At 53.2% G+C, this 22488-nt stretch overlaps 1 protein-coding gene across 2 annotated transcripts; it reads right to left on the reverse strand.

Moving 5' to 3' along the window:
- Positions 1-9285: 9285 nt before the first annotated feature.
- Positions 9286-16830, reverse strand: TNFRSF6B (TNF receptor superfamily member 6b). 2 transcript variants are annotated; one of them, XM_056353863.1, is made up of 4 exons: positions 16414-16830; positions 15474-15852; positions 13097-13294; positions 9286-10182 (listed from the first exon to the last, which is right to left on the reverse strand). In XM_056353863.1, exons 2-4 carry the CDS (start codon positions 15847-15849, stop codon positions 9911-9913), a joined length of 846 nt encoding a protein of 281 aa, XP_056209838.1. In that variant the 5' UTR covers positions 15850-15852; positions 16414-16830; the 3' UTR covers positions 9286-9910. The 2 variants fall into 2 exon arrangements, with proteins under 2 accessions (XP_056209838.1, XP_056209837.1); XM_056353862.1 differs by having other exon boundaries at positions 16419-16829.
- Positions 16831-22488: the final 5658 nt, after the last annotated feature.

Raw genomic sequence — 22488 nt, forward strand, 5'->3', positions numbered from 1 at the left:
TCTGCATGCTTAGGCTTTTTTATATACAAAACCACTTCACAAGGACCTAGTCCCAGCTGTCAGTAGTGCTTGCTCTCGTACAGCTTCAGCTGCACAACCGAAATCTGATCACAAGCCTTCAACCGTGCCACTCATTACCTCAGAAGGGAGTGTCGATAACATTTTCTGATGAAAGGAAGAAACAAATTGGTACTAAAACCAGTCAGAACGTCATGTAGGAAAATGCCTGAGGACTGGCGCAGAAAACTTGGACAGCAACATCACTGGGGACAGAATGACCTACATTTCTTCCATAAACTGGGTGCTTGTCAAGTGGCAACAAGGAGAGGAGGAACATTTGCAGTAAATTACTCACTTGTGGAATTCTGTCTGACATTTAAACACGTAAAATCACTTTCTGGAGGCAGGAATCTCCTCATTCCTTCTTGGTTGCACTGCCTTCCCTTAAAGCTGCTGATTCCAAATGAGTGTCCAAATTTCAGCTTTGTTAGCAGTGTCCTCTGTTGAATACCACGTTTCCCACATCCTTTTTTGAGGATGTCTTTGCAGCAGTCTCACCTTTCCCACAACCATGTTGTCACATGCTGTGAGAAGTACTTGTGATGATGAGGCAGTAGGTATATTTGCTTAGGAACTCACAGGATGAAGCATCCTTTCCTTGAAATAAAATCCTTGCTGGATGAATATCTAGTATTTACTAATGCTACTGACTCATGAGCAGTGACTTCTTTTTGAGCATGTCTATAGATGGTACTGGCTTTCCACCATCTGCAGATGTACTACCTAAAACATCTTCCATCCAGTTATCTCTTAACAGCTGCTCCCTGCCTCTGTGGCTGTGACAGGAGCAGGCACACACCGTGGAGGATTCCAGTGCTTAAACTCATCTGCTTAAACCCTTGTTCCTCACGGACAGGATTGTCTGTTGCTGACTGTGTCTGGGATGCGAAGCACAAGCAAGCAGCTATGCACAGCTGTCGCACTCGGTGCTGCCCTGTGAAGGAATTGCCCAGCAGCTGCTGGCCCATGACAAGCACAGCATTACTCAGTAAAAGCTTCATCATTTGAAGTGCATGTCCTTCAGCTGAATGGATGACATTTGGAGGAACTAATTCAAACCTCCAATCCAGTGCAGCCTGAAGGTATCTGTTCAGTGTACACCGTAAGTACTGCTCTGAGGATAAACTGAATTCACTGTAAAATTAAGTGTATCCTTAAATGCTTTCCTATAACAGAAATGTTCAGTTGTTCCTGTTGGGCCCCTACTTGTGTTCCAGTTCAATTCATAGCCAGGAACTCCTCTGCTAATTCTCAGAAGTCAAATAAGTTGATACCATCTCATCTGTATATTTCCTTTAGCTGTTTTTTGACTCATAGTCCCACAAAAAAAAAAAAAAAGAAAAAAAGAAAAAAGTTCTATAGGACAGTCATAAAGAGGAATAAGGAATCTGTTGTTCCCAGAAACTGGTATTACAAATAGCACCTCCTCACTGCCTACCCCTTTAAACAGCAAGTCAGATGAATACAAAATACAGGCAGCCCCTGTATTTTGCAGCGAGATTTTGCTGCATTTTGTGACCGAAGCCCGCTGCTTGTTTAGCTTTTCTATCAGGGGAACAAGATGATCTGTGAGATACCCACGGTTATCCTGCCCTGTTGAAAGATTTTGCCCCTCTGACACAAGCAAGGCTTATTTTCACAAGATATTTGCAGTTAGGCATAATACCCACATATATTGACCGCCACGCTTTGAACAGAAGAGCTTTGCCCTGGAGGTGAAAGCAGTGCAAGCAAAGGCAGCTGGCCAGATGTGGAAGGGGGAAGGACAACTGCCGAATCGAAAGCAACTGATCCCACGCAGCCCCGTCCTCTGCAAGGATTAAGTTCTCCCGAGTCTGCACCCACATCCTCAGCGTCGTGGAAATTTTGACAGCTCATCTCCATGCCATGAGAAGAGACAGGATCACAGGATAGAGTGCACCACAGACTGAGAGAGACCTAGGAAATGCCCCGCGAGTACAGCTGTTGCACTAAAGGACAGGAGATCTCTGTAAACAAGAGCTGCTGAATCACAGGCTAGGTTGTTCCTGCGTGACATCACATCAGTGCACAACACACGAAAGTGAGTGAAAGAAAAACTGGAGTTTGGTCTTGTGAGACCTGGTTTGTTCTTTCAGGTTGAGAGTCGTGACGTGGGAAATGTACACTCCTTATCTTCCAAGTTTCCCAACTTGTCGTAGTCTTAACTTCTGGGAAGATCAAGAGAAGTCCAATAAATCACGGACCAAGCTCCAGTATCACAGAAGGAAGTACAGAGACAGGTAGACACCAGCATCAGGGAATCTGTATGTTCTGACTGAGGCTGAACAGGCACGTGGGAGCGTGTCCCGGAAGCCAATGTGAGCTCTCCAAACCTTCACCTAGTCCCTTACGCTTCATAGTCAAAAATGCCCTTAAGTCCACACGCCTGAGGCTCAGCAGCAGCACTCAGACCACCCAGCGCACATCCTCGCTGAGCTCGTGTCCTCCTAGCAATAGCTGGGAAGTCGTCATTCCCTGCACTTCCATAGAAAAATGATCGAGTCTCCTGGCTCCAGTCCCCTGGGTTACAGCTAAGTCACAACACAGCTAGAGCTCCTCTGTGCTCAGAGCAGCTGGGAAAGCCCCAGACCGAGCATGGGACACTGCTGGCACCTGGTGTGGTGGCAAGGGACACCACACGGAGCAGCCAGAGCCTTGGTTCTCCCCCACATACGTACAGCACTATAGGGTCTCTGATTTCCAATGCTGCTTAGTCATCTGGGCACAAGCAGGCTGTTCTAGCCCTCTGCCTAAACGCTGTGTTAGATGGAAAATGCCGTTGTTTTTAAAGAGTAAGCAAACAGTTGCTTTGGAAAGACTATTTTATGTTGACCCAGACAATAATACCTAAAGTGCTTGTGGTTCAATGAACAGCGAGGGTGTTGTGTAAGGATATTATAGCTGGAGTCATTGCAAGCTTCCTGACCGTGTTTCCCAGAAAACTGATGTAAGCTAAAGGGCACCAGAAGGTTTACTAATATTTTAATCAAGCTAAGAGGCAGCAGTGGCCAGACCTGAGCATTATAGACCTTGGGAGCAGATTCAGGGGAGCCAAACAATGGCTGAACAAATGGGACAAACAGACTTCTGATGTGACCCTGTGGCTGGATGGATTCCTGTAAGTGACCTTTCAAGCCTCTCGGGGCACAAGCAAGCTTTTCTGTAAGGACAGTTGTCCTCCTGACACTTGCTGGGAAGCAGACGCTGGAAATTAGTAAAAACTATACAGTGTTGGTTTCTGTAACCGCTACAAGAAACTGGATTAATTTCATGCTAGTATTTTACCTCCCTTTTTAACTAGCGATTCGGTGCTACAGCACTGCCTGGACAAGTCTGCTGGGCACTAAATACTCCCAAGTAACTGAATCTACTTTGGGAGGTGGTGGTTGAAAGGTACCGTCACCTGTCCTCGCCCTGCTCAGCGGCAGGCAGCAATCATCTGCTTATTTTGGAACAAGCTTACTGCAAATAGCTCTGAACGCTTGAAATGTGGAACCTAGAAAGCTCACTATATTTTACAAGGGGGAAAGAAGGGCCCTTTGGTGACAGACAGAGGCAGCTGGGCAGTGAGGGAAGGGGTGGGGGGAGCGAGCCCCCAACCGACACTGCGCCCGAGGCCAGGCGCAGCTTGGAAGCGGGGACCCTTTTGCAGCACTTGTAGGGTCATCAGGCTACCAAAGTGTTTGAGCTTCTTTAATAGGAGTAACACTGATGAACCAAAATGTTTCCTTTTCATTAATATTTTTCACTGAGGTTTTCATGTTTTCATTGGAAGGAGTTATTAGTCGGACTCTGGTTTAGATCATCATGGGGCAAAAATTCTCATTTCATTAAAAGACATGAGGAAAAGTGGTTAGGAGGCAGAGTTTCACCTAGCTCTGGCTGGATACAGATCAATGGTTATGAGCCACACCTGGCCCAAGGGCACTTGGTCATCTCCTCACCTGGCATGCTGAACCAGCACCAAACGGGGCCGCCTGGTCCTCACCACTCAGTTCCGCGTCCGACCAACCCAGGCTGGGAACGGGTCACGTCTGCTGTGCCTCCTCTTGCTCTTTCAGATGTCCTGCTCCCAGGAAGCTCCTTGAACACAGAAGGGAGCAGAAATTCTAAACTGAGGAGGGGTAGAACCGAGGGCAGGGGCACGAGGTGAGACCCCTTAGGAGAAAAGCGTCTCCCTGGTCCCACATGCATAGCCAAAGCGGGTGGCACCGGAGCCCAGCTGGCGTGCTGTGAGAGGACACCTGCCACAGGCAGGGTGACGAAGCTCAATGCCAGCATGCTCACCAGTGACATGGAGCAGGTCAGTGCACCTCAGTAACTGTTTTCTGTAAAAACAGGGATGCAACAACTTCTGCTTCTCCTGCTGGTTTTGAGACTTCACCCCCTGAAGGCTCAGACAGAAACAAATGTGTACGAAGACCTGCAGCAGGGGAGGACTGGGAAATAGCAGCAGGATGAGGGAAAGCCGGTGCTGCATTGTGGAAGGTCTGGGTCTGGCCTGGCAGCATCACCGGCGCTGCGATACCAGGCAGGGGCTGTGGCAATGGCTTTGTCCTGAGCATCATGGCACCTGCTTCCCTGTCTGAGTCAGGGGTCCTCTCCCAGGTCACATTCTCTGGCGCCCCAGTTCAGGTACCCCTGAGCTGAGCACAGGCTGGTTTGCCCTGCGTGCTTCAGCTCTCTCTGCTCCCGCTCTTAGGCACAACTGAGTTCGTCAGTCTGACCTTGGCTCGCTGGACGCAGCCAGCGCTCTCCAGCTGCAGCCGTGGCACCGGAGGAGGTGGCTCCCATCATTGGGTCACTACAGAAATAGCACGTGCAGCAGCAGGGGATGAGTCTCAGCAGGGAATGCAACACAAGGGATTACAGTCCGAAGTAATGATCATCATTTCTTCTATGATCAGAAGAAAAAAAGATGCATGCCTCCAAAGGAGACAGCATCGGTGCCTCTTTGGAATAGCGATGGATGAATTCGGGTGTGTTAGCGCTTCCGGAGCCCTGCCTCGCAGTGTCGGGAGGGCTCAGCCCGCTGCTGAGTGACATGGGAGGGCAGGGGGCAAAGACCCTCCTAGCAAAACAAACAGTAGGAAAATCTGCAGGCAGAAGGGTGAATTTACCTGTCTTGTGACTAGGTTGTAACCCCAGGGCCAAGGGTGGCTGGAGTCTGTTTCGACAAGCAGGATTATGAGTCTGCACTGGTCACATGCCCCTGCATCCCTCTGCACACCTCGAAAAATCCCCCCTCGGTTTCCTCTCGCGATCCTGGCTCTCCGCACTTGCCATGCTGCAGTGTGAGCCAGCTTGCATGACCTCACCAGAAAAACTCCCGCTGACTCCTTGAATGAATGGTAATCACACCTGCCCCGTTTCAAACCCTCGGGTGCTGGGCCAGCACACACGCTGTTCTCATTGCACTGAAGCGTAACGTGTCCAAACTGCTCTCGCGGGAGCATGTCGGCTCCTGCCGATGGTGGTTTCGTGGTTTTGAGGACCCGCTGCCACCCTGAGTCATTGCCACACCTGGCTGCCGTGAGCGGCGTCAGAGTCAGGCCGTGGCACAGGCGTAATGTGGCCGTGCCTCAACAGCTTAAATAAACTAGTTATTTTGGGGGTGTTTTTTCCCCTTATCTTAAGGATTTAACAGCACAGGGAAGCCCAACCCAAGAACAGCATGGGCTTGGTCTTTTTATGTAGTGCTCATAGCATTTGGGAAAATTACCTTCTGTGAAGTAAATATGTGTCATCCCCAGGACAGAGCCACATCCACATTTAAATGTTACTATGTACTTGTCGTTAGACACAGCTTATAAAGAAAGCAGCCATTTAAATTACCAGGAAGAAACTCGCACTGCTGACCGTTCCTCTTCTCTCTCCAGGCTTCGGAAACTTCAGTGAAAACCAAAAGGGGTTTTTATCTTCTGAAGTTATTTCACCTTTTCAGCTAATTAAGCTGATGATCTACCCGAGGTTGGTCTGTGACCGCCTGCTATGGTCTGAGTGCGAGGCACCGGTGTGGAGCAGGGGAGGCGGGCAGGGAGGGCTGGGGCCAGCACCGCGGGGCTCATGCAGGCTTTTCCAGCAAAGCCCATTTCCTGGAAGCTGGGTGGGACTCGTGCTGGGGTGTTTGGACTCTGTTATAAAGGTCAATATTTACCAGAAAGATCCCCTACTGTCACACTGTCTGCAAGCCCACGCAGAGAAGCATTGCTGTGCAGAAACTCCGACTAACTTGGCGTGAGGCGAGGGCAGGCTACAGCCAGAGGGAGACCTGGGGAGAGGGCTCGCACGGCTGAGAAACAGCCTGCAAACAGCACCGCTGCCCAAAACGCCACCTGCCTGGAAGGCGGCATCCCAAAGGGATGCTCCAACCTGCCTGTGCTGGGCAGCACCCAAATGTGCACCGAGCCACCACCGGGTCTGAGCATGATAACAACACACGGTGCTCACGAGACATCCTGGAAGAACAAGCCATGCTGGCAGCACGGGGCTGGGAAGCTGCTGGGTGGTGCAGGGCATCGCCTGCCTTCCCAGACCCTCGGTCCTGGTTGCACTGGCCGGCGGCTGGGGGAACCTGGCAGTGCAGAGCCCACCTGGCACAGGCTGGGTGATCCCGTTACTGTAACCATCCTCTCCTGCTCCGGTGAGCTGAGGTCTGTGGTCCCCACTGTGCTGTGGCATAGCACACAGGTGACAGACACCCATCATCGGACATGATCGGCCCCTGCTCAGTGCTGGGGGGCCACAGGGGCTCAGCAAAGCATCACTTCTCAGGAGGATGGGAAGGAGCCAGGCGTCTCTCCCCACCCCTGTACCACCTGCACATGGGGGTGTTTGACCTCTCGGAGTCACGGCAGTGGGACACAAACTCTTGCAAACCTGTGGGCTGGAGGAAGCCTACAACAGCATCCGCTGCATTTGCTCTGTGTGAAGGGACAAAGGATCGGTGCAGGCTGACATCCAGATGGGACAGAGCACTCGCGATATCAACTAAAGCCTCCAAAACAAACCCAAAACCCAACCCCAGCGCCCCTCTTATGCACTGGCATTCAGCAGGAAAGATGTTTCCTGGGCTCTTCTCCAGGCCAGGGCAAGCACAGCAGGGAGGACATGTGCTGGGAGGAGCAGGGGATCACGGCCCCATCCATGTTTATCAGCTGGTGGGCTCTGGCATCGCTCAGTGTGTAGACACGGAGAGCTGAGCCCAGGACTGAGCACGGCTGAGCCACAGCTGCTCTGCCAGTGCCTGGTGGGATCCGGACTCCCACGGAGCCCCCCGCCACATCACAGCCACGAGCAGCTGCTGGTGGGCAGCCACGGCTCAGCCAGGAGCCTGGGGGCTGCAGCTGGCTGCCTGTGGGTTTGCTTGCACCACTGGTGGAGCCCCCAGCCCACCCCCCAGCTCTTGCCTTGCCGGTGAGAAGGGCAACGAGCTCCAAGGACAACACGAGGCATCGCGAGACCCCAAGCTCAGCTGCAGTACCCCAAGGGCACTTCCATCTCAGGGCTGAGGGCTTTTATCACAAAAAATACACAAAAAAGGCACCTCTTTTCTTTGGAAAAATCACCCAACTAAACCAGCGTCCAAGATAATGACTATCAGATTCTTGCCGATAATATTCTCCTTTTGCCTCCTTCCCCCTGCTGACTCTCATGGTGAATACATGTTTGAAGAAGCCAGGGTGATACGGACAAAGCACAGGAGGCAGCTCCCACACTATCAACCCCCCGTTCCCATTCTCCTTTAGACCAAGGGCACCAAATCCTTAGCGCAGCACCAGGACTAACTGCAGCGCAGCCAGGACGGGAATCCCCTGTGGAGCCGCAGCCAACGCCGGAGGCTCCGGCTGCTCCAGCCTTCGACCTGCCAGTGCTGGGTGCCCTGCCTCGCACGCTGCCTCGCGGAAAAGTGCTGCGCTGCAGCAGTGCTTTGTTTCTCACGTTACTCTGATGGAAACCCTCTTTGTCCATGGCTCATGGACTGTGCCATCGGCGCTTTCCTACTGGCAAGGGGCTCGGAGTAAATCATGCCTGGGGATGGAGCTGCAGCCCCCTGGAATAAAGCAGCTCACTAGGGCTGAGATTAGACAGTTATCAGTGATAACTGAGTGATAACAGCGATAACTGAGCCTTGGAAAGGGGAGTTACGGCCCCTTGTGCAGCCCCCCTGTAGGATTTCAAGGCCAGGCTTGGCAAAGCTGCGCAGGGGCTGCCAGGATCAGTCTGGCTCGGTGCAGGGGTGGGAGCGAGAGGTCCCCTCTCCTGCTTTTGAGCCATTTGCTTCTCTTTGTCCCTGGCTGAACTGACCCAGGACAACATCAGCATCACTGAACGGCTTCATTGCTGAGCCCCAAACTGGGGTGAGACGGTTGCAAGTCTGGGATGCCCAGCTGCGAGTCTGCAGCGCCAGGCTGGTGTGAGCAGGCACACAGGGGCTCTGGAGCAGCAAAAGGGCAAGTGGTGCTGCAGGGCCAGCCCTGCCCATCCAGCCTGGCTGGGGTGAACAGCTCATTATTGCAGCAGGGATAGCCCAGGATGTGTCTGTGGGCAGCAAGGGGAGGTCAAATTTCCCTCCTGTACTTGGTTATGCCAGATTTCCTCTCATGAAGGAAGGGTGGGGGCACTTCCACGTAGCACATGTTCTCAGAGTGCTTTTAACAGCTCCTCGGTGGGGGGAAATATTCCTCTTTTGAACCACAAACTATTCCTGGCGAGCTATAAAAAAGCCTAACTCATCCAAGGCAGAAAATGTAGGCTCTGTGTCATCATTGCCACAGGCTGGAAAATGCCTGAGAGTGTCACTTATCGACTTCCCTAAGTGGCACCTACAAGGTTTAAAACCAGCCCTGCCTGCAGTCAGCAGGAGCGCCCGCAGGCACAGCTCTTGGCTGACGAAGCACCTCTTCATTTGCTGCAGCATCTGCTCAGGTCTGGGGACAGACCAGAGTCTCAGGGTGACACAGTTGGGTCAACCCAAGAGATGTGACCTTCACTCTGGCTGTGTGGGCAGCAAATCCCAGCGCAGACAGGCAACACCCCGCTCGCCCGCAGCCGTTGTGTCGTGTGGGTGGCTGACGTGTGATGGTGGGGTGAAGCACGTGCAAAAACTGGGCAAGGGTAAGTGGAGTCAGATGTTGGTCTGGGACTTGCAACACTACCTTTCTCCTCCAAATGAGATTAGGAAAGGACTCTGGTGACAGGAAGTTGTATAATAAAATAACATCTTTTGTTTCTTTAGAAAACATCTCTCACAAATGATACAAAACCAGGTAGTTTAGAAATAAATCTAAAGCCAGCTGCAACGGTGACTTAGGGGCATCCTTCACCCCACGTGTCTCAGCAGGAAACGCCTTTCTCAAAACAAAAGTGTGCTAACAAACGCAAGGGAATCCTCTGAAATACTGTTAAATAACTAAAAAACCAACCCCAGCAAAACCAAACCCACACAGTTTAAAACAAAGCCAGACAGTTTTCTAAAAGGAGGGAGCTGGGTTCTTCCCCAGAAAAAAAATGACGCTGGCCACATGTTTCTCTTCTGATAACATATTGACCTTTGTGTCCGCTGTACATCAGCAGCCCAGCACCCAGCGAGCTGCCAGGAGCCGGCCCGGCCACTGGCGCAGGGATGCTGCTGCCCACCGCATCCCACCCAGAGGCAGCGACCCAGCCGCACCCGAGTGGGACCCACCACATCTGCCCCCGCACGGCTTAACTCTGACCCATCGCTCATCTCTAATGCTTCAAGTTAGGTTTAGAAAGATTAATAAATTAATCAAGCCACAGAAGAAAAAACAAACCAAAAACCACCCGAAAAGTTCACTTTGTGTTCTCATTGCAGGAGGAAGCGCTGGCGGACCTTCTCCTCGATGGAGTGCAGCTTGGTGGCTCGCAGGGCGACCAGCAGCTGCCTGCTGACCTCATAGTGATCCCCTTTCAGGTTGGTGAGGAAAGCCCTGAACTTCTCCTGGCTGGCTGCCTTGCTCCCCAGCGCCTGCTTCTTCGGCGAGCGCTCCAGGATTTGCTGCAGGCGCTTCAGCTTTCGGGGGGGGATGTTCTGGTACGCCACAAAATCAATCATGGCTTGCTCACACTCGTCGTCTCCTAGAGCCGGTGGGAGAAAACCGCCCAGAGGTTAGAGGAAAGGTGACCATGGGACATCAGGAAAGCAGGTCACAGCCCTACCGAGCCTCTCCATGGGACATCTGCACAGAGGGGTGGTTGATGCCCCATCCCTGGAAACATTCAAGGTCAGGTGGGACGAGGCCCTGAGCAACCCGGTTGAGTTGAAGATGTCCCCGCTCATTGCAGGGGGGATGGACGTTAAGGTCCCTTCCAATCCAAACTATTCTATGATTTTATGACATTGTCCTCACCTGGGCACTGCTCTCGGGCCACAGCTCGGGCCGGGGGTCCCAGCCCAGTGAGCCTGATGGGAAACCTCTCACAAGCCATCTTCCAGAGTGGCGAGGGCATTTTAGCTCTCACATGGCCACGCACATCCATGACCAGGAGCTGGGGGCCACCTGCCCAGCTCTGCCCACGCACGGCGCCCAGGCAGAGCACCGGTCCCTGCCCAAGGATGCGGCAGCGTTTGCCTTGCGGTGGGCACATCCTTTGCCTAAGGGGGAAGGGAGGCCAGCCGGCTGGCGCTACCGGCTGGTGGTGGTGGCACAAGCAGGTCAGAGTAAGCATTTTGCAAGTGGAAAAAGCGAGGTTGGAAGGAAGAAGGGAGGAAAGCACCAGATACAGCATTGCTAACTGGCCAGCTAACTGCCCTGCAAGGCTGGGTCCAGCCCTCACCGCAGGCTGAATTTTCCAGCAGCAGCCCATCCTATAGGGAGCAGTTAGAAAACAATGGTTAAAACTTCCTGTCATTTTGAAAAACAATAAATATACCTTTCCCATATTCCTCCCTATCAGGGAGTAGAAAAAGAGGGAAACTCCAGAAAAATCTGAAGTAGTTGCAGTAAATATTTACACATGTTATTTTTCCTGAAAGTTTTTTTTGTTTTCCCATGCAGATTTTCACCTTTTGGGACAGGACCAGCTTCAAGCACAGCCCGGATCAGGACTTTTGGACAGACCTCATCCCAGCTGGTTAAAGCACTGCTGGAGTACATCCAGCCTAAGGAATGAAATCAGAAAGAATTTTCAAGACTCCAAGGTCAAACGATTACTCAAACAGGGAGAGACTAGCCCAGTTTCACACCACGGTAAACTGGGACGGTTTCACCGGTTATCATGGGGTGGGTCAGGCTCCCTTGCCCAGTCTCCATCCCTTGGAGGTTTTACTGAGTTGCTCTGCTGCTGCCATCGCCACAGCCGGCAGGTGCCTGCACGCCTCCCCTGTGAGATCATGACGAGCTGGAGTTAAAAACCCCTCTGGGCTCCACTGGGCGCCTCTCGCTCTATAAATAGCTGAAAGGCCGGTCTCGCCGGGGGTGTCGTTGCCTTCCGAGCGGCAGCACACGTGTGTGCTCTCATCTGGCCACCCCCTCTCCCTGGGACCGTGTCCCACTGATGACAGAACTTTCCATCCCCTCGTGCTGGCAGGATCACGCTCCTGGCAGGGAGCTGGTGCGTGAGTCAGGCTATGTGAAGGAGAAATGCAAAATGCCCTGCGCTGGAGGCACCAGGGGAGGGAAAGGCAAGAGCTCCTCATGCACGCTGCCGGGGAAAACAGCCTCCTCACTCCATCGCCGTGGAGAAGGAGATTTTATTTCTATCTATTTTATTTCTATCTATCTATCTTTCTATCAAGCACCATCTTGATGGAAGAAAGACTTTTTTTTTTTTTTTTTTTTTTAATACTGGAACAACCTCCCCAGGGATGCAGTGGAGACCCCATCGTGGGAGGTTTCCGGCTTATGGCTGGGCATGGTGCTGGGTAACCTCACCCAGGTTCCCCTTCCCATAAACGGTTGGGCCAGATGAATTTTCAAAGTCCCTTCCAGCCTGGGCTGTTCTATGGCTCTGTGACTGGGGTTTGGTTGGTTGGTTGGTTGAAGTTCAAGGGTGCAGGTTCACTGCCACCCAGATCAGTCACATTGAATTTTTCTCCTGTGTATATTGGCTGGATGCTCAGGGTAGAGCAGGTGGCTGGAACCAGCTGCCTGCCGCACTGCGGCTGGTGTCAGGCCCTTGAGATGGTCTTCAGTCTTTCTCATTCCCAGATCGGTTGGGTTGCGTGTTACAAAGCAGCCCTGGCACCAGCCCATCATCTCCCCTGCTCCTTTGCCCTGTGCTTTTTCCACGACAGATGATCCCTGAGGTCCCTTCCAATGTGGTGTTCTGTGATCCTATGAGCTGTGCCCGCTGGCGGCTCCTGCCAAGCCCCTGCCAAGCTCAGCGCTGTATTTGCGCTATCACTGTGACACAGTTGACACCTGTTTCTACTTTTTCACCTAACAGGTCAAACCCTTACTCTCAGGTGATGAGCCTTGGCCTCTGCTCCGTTCAACCTGCACGATACAAGGCTGCGGCTCCAATGAAAGCTTCCTGGAAAACAGGCTGAAAGCCCGGGAGAAGCGAGCGCAGGAGGCATGCCAGGAGCCTGGCTGGGTGGCTCAGCCCTTCACGTTGCATCTGCTAACTTGATTACCAGCTACTGATTATCACCGTGAGCTATCAGTTACAGCCGAACGGCTGCCAAAACTGTCCTTGTGTCCTGATATCCCCCAGTTATCCCATGCCCTTGTAAAAACTACCCCAGGATTTCACTGCCAGCTCTTTGTTCTGTCTGAGCAAGGAGCCTGCACGGGCTCTGGCTGAGCGGTGCTCACTGATTAAGCCCTGCACCCTGCCCTTGCCCTACAAGACTGACCCTGGAGGGGGAGGGAGGCAGACAGGCTATTTATCCACAATTATAATTAATTATGGATAGCTCTGTTCTTTTACAAGCTATTTCACCTCATTTTGCATCTAAGTAGGAAAAAGTCACCAGAAGGGTCGCTCTCACCCTGGCAGCATCATGGTACCAGCATCCTCCCGCTCTGCCCGCGGAGCTGCAGCTCACCTGGTTCCTGTGTGCTGTTCCTCCTCCATGGCGCGCAGGAGGTGCAGAGGGTGTCGTGGTACTGGTTGCCCTGCACGTTGGTCACCTTCCCCTGCTGCTCGCAGTCCTGGTGCGGCTGGCACGGCTTGGTGCTGGAGTTGGAGGAAGAGAAGAAGCCGCGAGGGCAGGCGCGGCACTGGGTGTCCTCAAAGGGGGTACCTGCGCACGGGGAGGCAAGGGGACCATCAGCTGCAGTGACAAGCTGGCAAGGGGGCAGGAGCTGGGGACAATGCTGGCAGAGCAGAGAGTGCCAGACACCATCTGAGGGTGAGGGTGATGTTTTGGAAACGATCACTGCCTGCAGCTCCCCTGGGAAGCATGTGTCTTCTTGTAGGACGAACAGCAATGCTTTCCCCGGTCATCTCCCAAACTGAAGCGTTTGGCACATGCTGATAAATTGCCACCAGCCTCCAGACACAAGAGGAGATCTCATCTGCTACTGAAAAAAGGCCACCTCCTGAGTAGGAGACACGAGCCAAGCTGGGATGATGGCTAAGCTGGGTGCCAAACCAGCCCTTTGATTCAGAGCGGAGTCAGGAGGCTCCTGGCCAAGTGAAAGTAAAAGTCACTGAGAAGGTGAAAGCAACGCTCGCTTCTGCAGTGCTGCAGCTTCCCCACCCCGGCTCCGGGCCAGACCTGTCGCTGTTTCACAGGGACAGTGCCACACGAGTGAGATTGCACCGGGCTGTCTCACACGTTGCCAGGGAGAAGAGGGAATGGCCCTGACGGTAGCAAATTCCACGTGCCTTTCCATCTCCTCTTCACCTGTCCACTTAAGAACGAGCTTTCTGCCTTATCACAACCCACTTTAGGCCATCGCTTTGGCTTTACTGCCAGAAGTCCCAGCCAGCCCGGCTGATGACACCAACACCTGAGCTGGTATTTGCGAATGGGAAATCCAAACTAGCCTGTGTCCCCCGAGGAGCCGCACATGGGCCAAGGCACCTGCCCAGCCCGAAAGGCAGCGAGGTCTGCCCACAGCCCCCGACCACAGGGTCACATCGTCCCCGTCCGCACACAAACGCTCACAGCCCCAGGGCTCTGCCCGCTCGTGCTGGACGCTCGGTCCTTGCTGTGGGGTTCAGACACCTGAGCTGGGGTGCTGTCATTCCCCGCACAAGAAACCATTTGTAACAAGTAAATAATAACAAAAATACCAGCTTCTCCTCAAACGCCCCAGCTTGCTCACATGGCTCATCAGTCCTACAGCCAACAATCCAGCCAAATGTGATGTTTCATTTCAAAGGGCTTTCCCCGCATTGCTTCAAGACCTAGTTCCCCTTTGGCTGCACTACTGCATTTGGTAACTGTCACGTCCTATAGAAAAATTAAACCCCAAACCTCAGCCATCAGCATCAGCTGCAGACAAATTATTTCTCCTCTGGCCCACGAGCCTGGAGCTCTTCTGTGCTGCACATGGGAAGACTTCAAAGCCTCCACACTTCAAAGCATGAAACAAGATAACGCTGTTTTTGCTGATGCTGCCCATGCTGGTTTATTACACCCAGGTGTTGTCTCCAGGCAGAGCCTGGTCCGAGCTGATTCAGGGGAGAGCGAGGCACAAACCTGCTCGTAGGCAACTTGTATTTTTAGAAAGTTTGCACACACACACACACACAAATGGGGGCAACTAAATGAATGACCAGGCAAATCTGTGCTAGGGAAACAATGGAAAAATAAACGTCCCTAAAACCTCTCGTGACTTAAATCTTGCCAGGGACAGAGTCTTGGGCTTGTGAATCTCCCCCAGAGGTAAATCGAAACGAGGCTGATTTTATGGGTCTGGATCCTGTCTACGTATGCCTTTCATGGAGAGGCTGTATTCAAAACAAATTACTCAATAAAAACCGCAGAATGTAACCCCAGAGCTACACACATTCACCAGCCCTGCTCTTAAATCATTAGTGGTGTTTTTCAGTCCAGATAATTAGCATTCCCCACTCCCCGACTACCTGCCTGGAAGAAGGAGCTGTCAGAGGAGCTGGAGCTGCTCGGACTTTCCCATGAGCTGGGACCCCGGCAGGGCGAGCGGCTGCACGGGGACGCTGGGGCTGCTGCATCCCATCTAAGCGTGGTGCTGGGGGACTGCAAAGGCTTTCAAAGTGAAAGTGGGAGGGAAAACCCAAACAAGTCACTCCCTGGAGAAGAAGCTAGGAGCAGTTTCAGAGACCGTTAAGGATGGCACTGTGCTGGTGAGCAAAAAGGGAGCTCAGGCTACAGGCAATCATCGGCTGCTGTATCACGCCTCAATTTTTAGCTCCAGTGGAGCTTTTGGGATGTGACAAGAGCCTCAGGAGCATGCACCCCACTGCCACAGCTGCCTGGCTATGGTACTCACCCAGTTTCTCTACACCGGAGCCTGGTGGACACTCAGAGTGCCGGATGCAGAACTCCAACTCCGAGTAGTAGCCCTCCTGGCACTGACAAACGCGGTTGTGGGTGGAATTGCACTGCTGCACCTCCACCTGCTTCTCCTCGCAGATAACGTTACAGTACCGGCACTTCTCCAGGTAGTTCCAGTACTGCGTGTAGTGCAAATCCGGACAGGGTTTGCACACCGTCTGCCTGTCCCTGGTGCAGTGCTGTGCCACAAAGGTCCCCGGCGGGCACTGCTGGCAGGTGAGCTTCTCGTTCGTCACAGCATCCTTCCACTGGTAGGTGGGTTGGGCGCTGCAGCCAAGCTCAGCCAGGAAAAAGAGGAGAGGGGCAAACATCCACTGCAGCAGAGATAGCACAAAGAGCCCTTAGCTCATCCCCTCGCAGAGGCAGAAGCAGCAAATGAGGCTGCTGTGTTAGACAATTTGTTACCTTTCTAGATGCAAGAAATTATTCTTCCACCTCACGCACCCTCCAGCCCCAGGGGTAAAGCAATACAGTGGTACCGGGGACCAGCTGCTGCCCCCCACGTACCTCCCCCCCACTGCCCTCCACTTGCCATCCCAGGTGACAAGCATCCTTCCCAAACGATGCTGCTCGAACCCGTTTTCTGATGCCTTCGGAACCCTGTTTCTCTCTTTAGTACTAAAAGCAGCTCCAGCACATGCCCCTCCTCTCCACCCCATCTGCTTCCCCACCACCTGGGGTAGGAAAGACCTCTGCAGATCAAGAAACAGAGGACAAGTTTTCCAAACCAGCAAGTAAGTAGGCACGTGCCGTAGGAACTCTAAACTGTTCTGGAAACCCAGCTGCTGGGTACAGGACTGAGGAACCCCGGGCTCTGGCTCAGCCTCCCTTTCCTTTCCGAAGTACGCGCACCCGGCCTCAGGAGCGGACCGTACCTTACCTTGGATGGATGCCTTGAATCCGGCACGTGGCAGGGTAGCATAGCACCGAGGGCTTCCAAGCGCCGTGATCAGAGACCTGGGGGCCAGAGGGTCCCTGGGCGGCGGCTCCTCCCTGTAGCAGCGGTGCCAATCCAGCCGTCCAGCTTCAGAGCAGAAAGAGAAAGCGATAGGTACGGGCTGTCAGGAAAGGGGGACTGCTCATCTGCTTTCCAGAGAGCCCTTCCCCCGAGGGAGGTGCTGGTTCTCCCCAGCCCAGGGGCAGAACCTGACCGAGCCTTACAGCGGCCGCGCTCCTGACGCACTCGGCGCCCCGACGTGCGTAAGCACCCGGGGGGGGACGGTCACCCCCAGCCCGGCAATAGGTGGGACCCGCGGCCAGGAGGGGGGGGGGGGGGGGCAGCGGGAGTGAACGAGGCGGTGGGGAGCAGCTGAGGCCTCCGTCCCTCCCCAACCCATCCATCCCCGGGGAGCGGCTGCCCTCCTATCCCTCCCCATCCACCGCCCGGGAGCGGCTGCCCGCCCCGCATCCCCGGCACTCACCGCCCCGCGCTGCGCCCTTCCCCTCCCCGGGCAGCATCTTATAGCCCCGGCCCCAGGAAAGACCGACTCCTCTTGCGCAAGCGGCCCCCGGCCCCCCGCCCCCCCCCCCCCCGGCCCCCTCCCCCCCGCACTGCCCCCGCTCCCGCTTTCTGCTTGTGGGGGGCAGGATCAGGCTCCCGGCGCACCTTTACCTGCGCAGAGGAAGGAGGCAGGTGGGATCTGCGCAGCCACAAGCTTTGCCGAGGGGTGTGAGGGCTGGGGTTTATATAAATATGTATATATTTAATTTTTTGGGGCTGGGGAAGGGCAGGGAAATTCCCCCGCGAAGGCGCTGTTCCCTGGCTGTAAACGTTAGACAGCTTCCCCGTACCAGCACTGGTCTCACACTCTCAGGGGCACAGTCTGTCCCCAGAAATATTCTCGCCGTGGCTCTGAACAGCGAAACCGGCACCGTGGGGCTGTTCCAGCTCCAGGGCACTATGGGACCCCCCCAGTGCTGCGAGGGCAGCAGCCCGCTGGAGCAGCCCAGGGCTCTTGCAGCCAGCTCAGAGCTTCAGCCCCCCCTCCAGCAGCACTGAGGACCACGCTAACCCCAACCATAACACCGAAACACTCGGGGTTACCTTTACTGGGATAACGTCCAGCGGCCGAGGGAGCTGATATTTAAATAGCTTACAGGTGACACTTAGCCCCAAGGGTTGGACCTCAAGGATTTCGGTGGAATGCGAACTCAGCCGGACAGGCACAGGGCTCGGCCGAGCCCTGGGAACGCGTGTCCCAATGCCTACTCTTCTGCACCGCCCTGGCCAAACACATCAGGCTCGGGTGCTTTGTCCTTCTGCCTCGCCTTGCCAGATTCCCTCTGAAGGCGAGAAAAGCCCAGGGCACCCCTGCAAAGTGCTTTACATGCTGGGAAGGCAGAGGCTGGAGCGGAGGCTCCAGCTGTACCCGCTCCGCCTCCGCACTGAACGCACAGCAGGAAGGAAGAAACCACAGGACGTACCTACTCTTTGGGGTAGGAGCAGGATTGCTCCTGGCTGGGCCCACAAAGAGCACAGCACACACTGTACCTAAACCCCTGCCTCCCCCTTTCCTTCCAGGCACCATCTCACCTAGCAGGAGCTGTGCCACAAGGCAGAGAAGGGGAAAGCTGCAACCAATTCCAAACAGCTAGCCAAAAAAAAAGTTCAGGTTTTTTTCCTTGTTTTTAAACTTCCCAATCAATGCAAGAGAAGAAAACACAGCTACGTACAGATCACCCCCTAACGCACAGAGCACTCAGCTGGGAGCTCTGATGGGTGCTGTACTACACGCCTGTCAATGCAGGACCCCCCCTCGCCCCCCGTACTCGGCAGGGCTCTGCCATCCCTGGCCTGGCATGCTGAGCTAGTGACTAAGAAGAAAACCAGTTGGTAGGTTTTATACCAGTAAAGCACCACCACCTGTACCGCCCTGCAAGACAAAATAGGGACAATACACACCAGGCGGCAAAGCCTCGCTCGCTCTGAACGGAAGCACGTGAGACACCAGTCTGGAAACAGTAGCTGGTCCATAAACACACTGAATGTGCACAACTTGTCAAGCATCGTCACGTGGAGGGTCTTAAAACACCCTCTCACGAGCAATTTTCTGTGGAACTGCTGTTTATAGCTTTGCTGCTCTCAGGTCAGGCTTTGTGGTCTGCTCTGAAGACCTCCAAGGAAGAGGAACCAGCTGCTGCCTCCGAAAGCAGCGGCGCTCGGTACCCTCGCCTGCCCGTGCAGGAGCTCTGAACAAGTTTCCCACCATTGTTTGAGCTGTACAAAAGGTATTCCACTTGGGAATGCAGCTGTCCACAAGGAATACAGGCTTTTTATAAGCAGCCCAACATTATTACACAAGCTTCTCCAGCAGCTGTCACGATTTGCATTTTTCTCAAGCATCTCCCATTCCATGCACACCCGCGGCTCTGTTGGGTAGCAAAGCCTCCAGAAGCGCGGAGGACCCGTAGGCAGGAGGTGAGAGGCCGTGGTTTTCCCCCTCAGGAGGCAGCAGCCAAACCATTTTGTGTATCACTAGAGAACAAACATCTGAGCATTTGCCTCCTCAGCACCAGAATGAGCCCCCCTGCTCCAGCTGGGCACTGGACCTGCAGATGGTGGATCTCCTGGACTTTATTCTTAACGCTGTTAAAGCTTGAACCTACAAGAGCTAAACACACAACTTACAAAGAAAATCAAATCCAGTTTTCTGCTACCCAGCAGGAGAAGGAAACCCTGATGGTCAGAAGGAATCCAAAGCTCCTTCCAGCCAGATCAGTTTCTACCCAACATGGTTAAAGAAAAAAACCTCTATAAACTTAAAGAACAGGCTCCAGCTGGAGCCCAAGGGCTCAGTGTCCTGTTCCGACAGCACGGCCTGGGCTGCCTCTCTTTGCACCTACACCGATCAGGTGATGGGCTGATTTTCACAGGCTGCTTGGAAAGTTTTTAATTTTACTGTTGGTTTATCTCAATCATTTGCAGCTCTCCAGCATAATCCTGATGATTTCTAACAGCTTTTGACATAATCCCTGAGCCAAGGCCTGCTGGGGTTTTGCTTCATCAGTATGCATCATCCCAGTAATTAAATGTATCAGTTAATCTCCCAGCACTCCCCTGGGACAGAGGCACATCATCCTGAGGATATTTCTTCTGGGTGAAACTCACCACCGGTGTGAATCGAGCACGAAGCCCCGCAGCACGGCTTGCCCAGCTGGCGGGTTAAAACGAGCTCTCCTGTCCGGGAAGCTGATCTCAGTTTTCCTACCGTAGATTTCACATGGTGCTTCAGGCCTGTTATCAGCCTTCTTGCTGACACATCTAGACTTTTCCAAGTAATTGCAACAGAAATCAGGTCACTTACGACTTTTGCAAACCTGTGAGTCGGTTGAAGCGATGAACAGTCACACTGCGATGTTTGTAAAAGGCTTACCCGAAAAGAGTTTCTCTGACTGGCTTCATTTCTTCCCTGTCTCCCTCAGTATTCTGCTCACATTGAACCAACCCCCACCAGGAACACCTGCCCACACCTGGTAGCGCATCAGGAATCCACAGGATCTAGGATGTGAAGAGAGGTGGCACCTTCTGGTGGTCCCTGTACCCGCCACGGCAGCTGCCGGGTGGGTGCGATATGCCAGGGATCAGGTACGCAGCCCCTCACCGCCTGCAGCTCATTATCGTCAGCGACTTCTGAACATAACAAGGACCACAGTTGGTTAGACTGGTTCCTGGAGAGTGAAATACCATGTTAATGGGGCAGAAAGGGCTTCCCCAGGCAACCTCTGCCTTTTGGGGAAATAAGAGTCTGGTAGAACAATGACCTTCCGTTAACCTTTTCCCATCGGTGCTTTTGCTGGCCCAACGACTCCCCCGAACGGGTTAACGGCGGCACTGCCGGATCACTGGAGAACAACAGCTTGACTTACTACTGATTCTCTGGCCTGTGGAGGTAGCTTAGGAAAGGAATTCGGCATCGTATTCTCATGGCTCCGACTCACTTCCCCACACAGGGCGTTGTTTTCACACTTCTGAGAGTTTCAGGGTGTCCAGCAACACCCCTCTTCAAAACCACTCTTGCAAAATCAGGGTTTGTCACTAATATTTAGAGAAAAATCTGAAAAGCAAAGAAATTCCTTGCTTTGTCGGCAGCCACTTCTCCAGGCAAAGACACAGTTCATCTCTTTCCTGATAGAAGAGTTGCTTTGTTAATTTGGTCTCTTCCCAAATCCTTCCAGATTTATTTGGGAAAAAAAAAGCAAGGAAAGTTTTTTCAGTGACACACCAGTAAAACTGGAGACCATATTCCAGGTATAGTCATAGCTCAGTACTGCATGGACAATAAAAAGAGATTAGTATCTACTTCCTTCATGATCTGTAACTCATGTGTCATTTGCTTCCCAAAAATCAGCAAGGAGTGTCCACAATCAGTTTTCATCTCCCCAGGCATTCAGCACTTTGGATTAGTTCCTCTAATCACTTGTTATAGCAACACAGATTTTTCTGAAAAAATTATCATTTTCACTTTCTGGCCTTCACAAATCAAGATCTCTCTCTGTCTCTCCTTCTCGTAATTTCAACCAGTTTCAAGATGACTTGGTGGTACGTCCCATCCTGGCAGCTGCTTCCTGGAGACCCCCGTTCCTGGGAAGCAGCTGGGGCAGGGCAGGGGGAGCAGCACTCCCAGCACGTTCAGGGGGACCACACTGGGGTCGGGGAAGATTCAGTAGCAGCTCTTTGGATGGTGGGGAGTGGGAACGCGCCGTCCTTTGCGAGAAGCGGTTCTTGAGCAACCTGCCATGGGGAATGTGCAAGTCAGAGTGTCCAGTTACCAGGCAGAGGTGGGAAAACTGGGAAGGGGAAGGGCCAGAGCTCTGATCCCAGGCCAGATAACATCGCTCTGGGCATCTGCCACGAGCCAGGCGAGCCAGGCGAGGATGAGCTGGAAGCCCTGGCATAAACACCCTCCAGCAGGTGAGGGGCTGCTATTTACTGACACCAAGTGATCTACAAGGGTAGGTGCCCCGAGACCTACCCTCAGGCTTGTAGCTGTGCTCTCCCACAAGAGGAGTTCCTCGGGGTTTATGGTAAAACCTGAAGGACACCACCACGTAAAAACCCATTTGCTCACCACCGGTCAGGGCTGCAGCAGCTCACCTTCTTTTAGCTGATGGGCGTAGCTTTTCAGGAAACCTCTCCAAGATCGGTCAGGAACAACAGAATCATTAAACTTTTTTCATTATTACAACTGAAGTGATGAGTGGCTAAGCTGCAGACAAGGACAACCCCCTGCAGGCTGGATGCTCTCCCATCACCAGCACCTGTCAGCACCCGTCAGCACCCATCTGTCCTGCCCGAGCCATGCTGACAGCAGGGACCCAGACGAGACCCGCTGCATCAGAAAGCAGCAACAAAACCAGAGCAGCTCCAGATCAATCCCATCTGCAGGCAGCAGATGCGCTGGTGGGGACACTGTTGCTGCAGAGCTTTTGGGGCAGGCGGAGCCAGCGAAGGCACACAACCGTAAATCTCTTCAGCAAGATGATCCGACTGCTGAAGAGGACAAGGAGGAATTTATGAATCTCTTGAAGGCACAAAGATATTCACATAGTTCCTCTGCCCCGACTAGCAACAGAGCATTCCCATGTAGGCGCAGCCTTCAGAACTAAAACAACTCTGGTGGCAAGTAAAAAGCACAGCTGGGGGGAAAAAAAAAAAGTTTTCCCCAGCAAATCACACATACCTTTTAAGTATTTCATTGAGTCTTGCTGGATCTGAGGGCATTTTTGCAGCCCATAGCAGATAAAATTCCATCAGGCAAAGCCAAAGCCATCATTAAGGTGTTCCAAGGCATGTCCCATGCTGTGGTTTCCCTCCAGTGGCATAAGCAGTAAGCTGCAGTTCTCCCCAGGCAGAGATATTCAGAGTGGACTATCTTACTAACATTTTACCGCTCCCAGCCTTCACCCAGCTCTTGGATTTCCCCTTCCACCTTTTGCCCGGGCTGAAAGAA

The sequence above is a fragment of the Falco biarmicus genome, chromosome 10 (genome assembly GCF_023638135.1).
Source record: "Falco biarmicus isolate bFalBia1 chromosome 10, bFalBia1.pri, whole genome shotgun sequence".
NCBI lineage: Eukaryota > Metazoa > Chordata > Aves > Falconiformes > Falconidae > Falco > Falco biarmicus.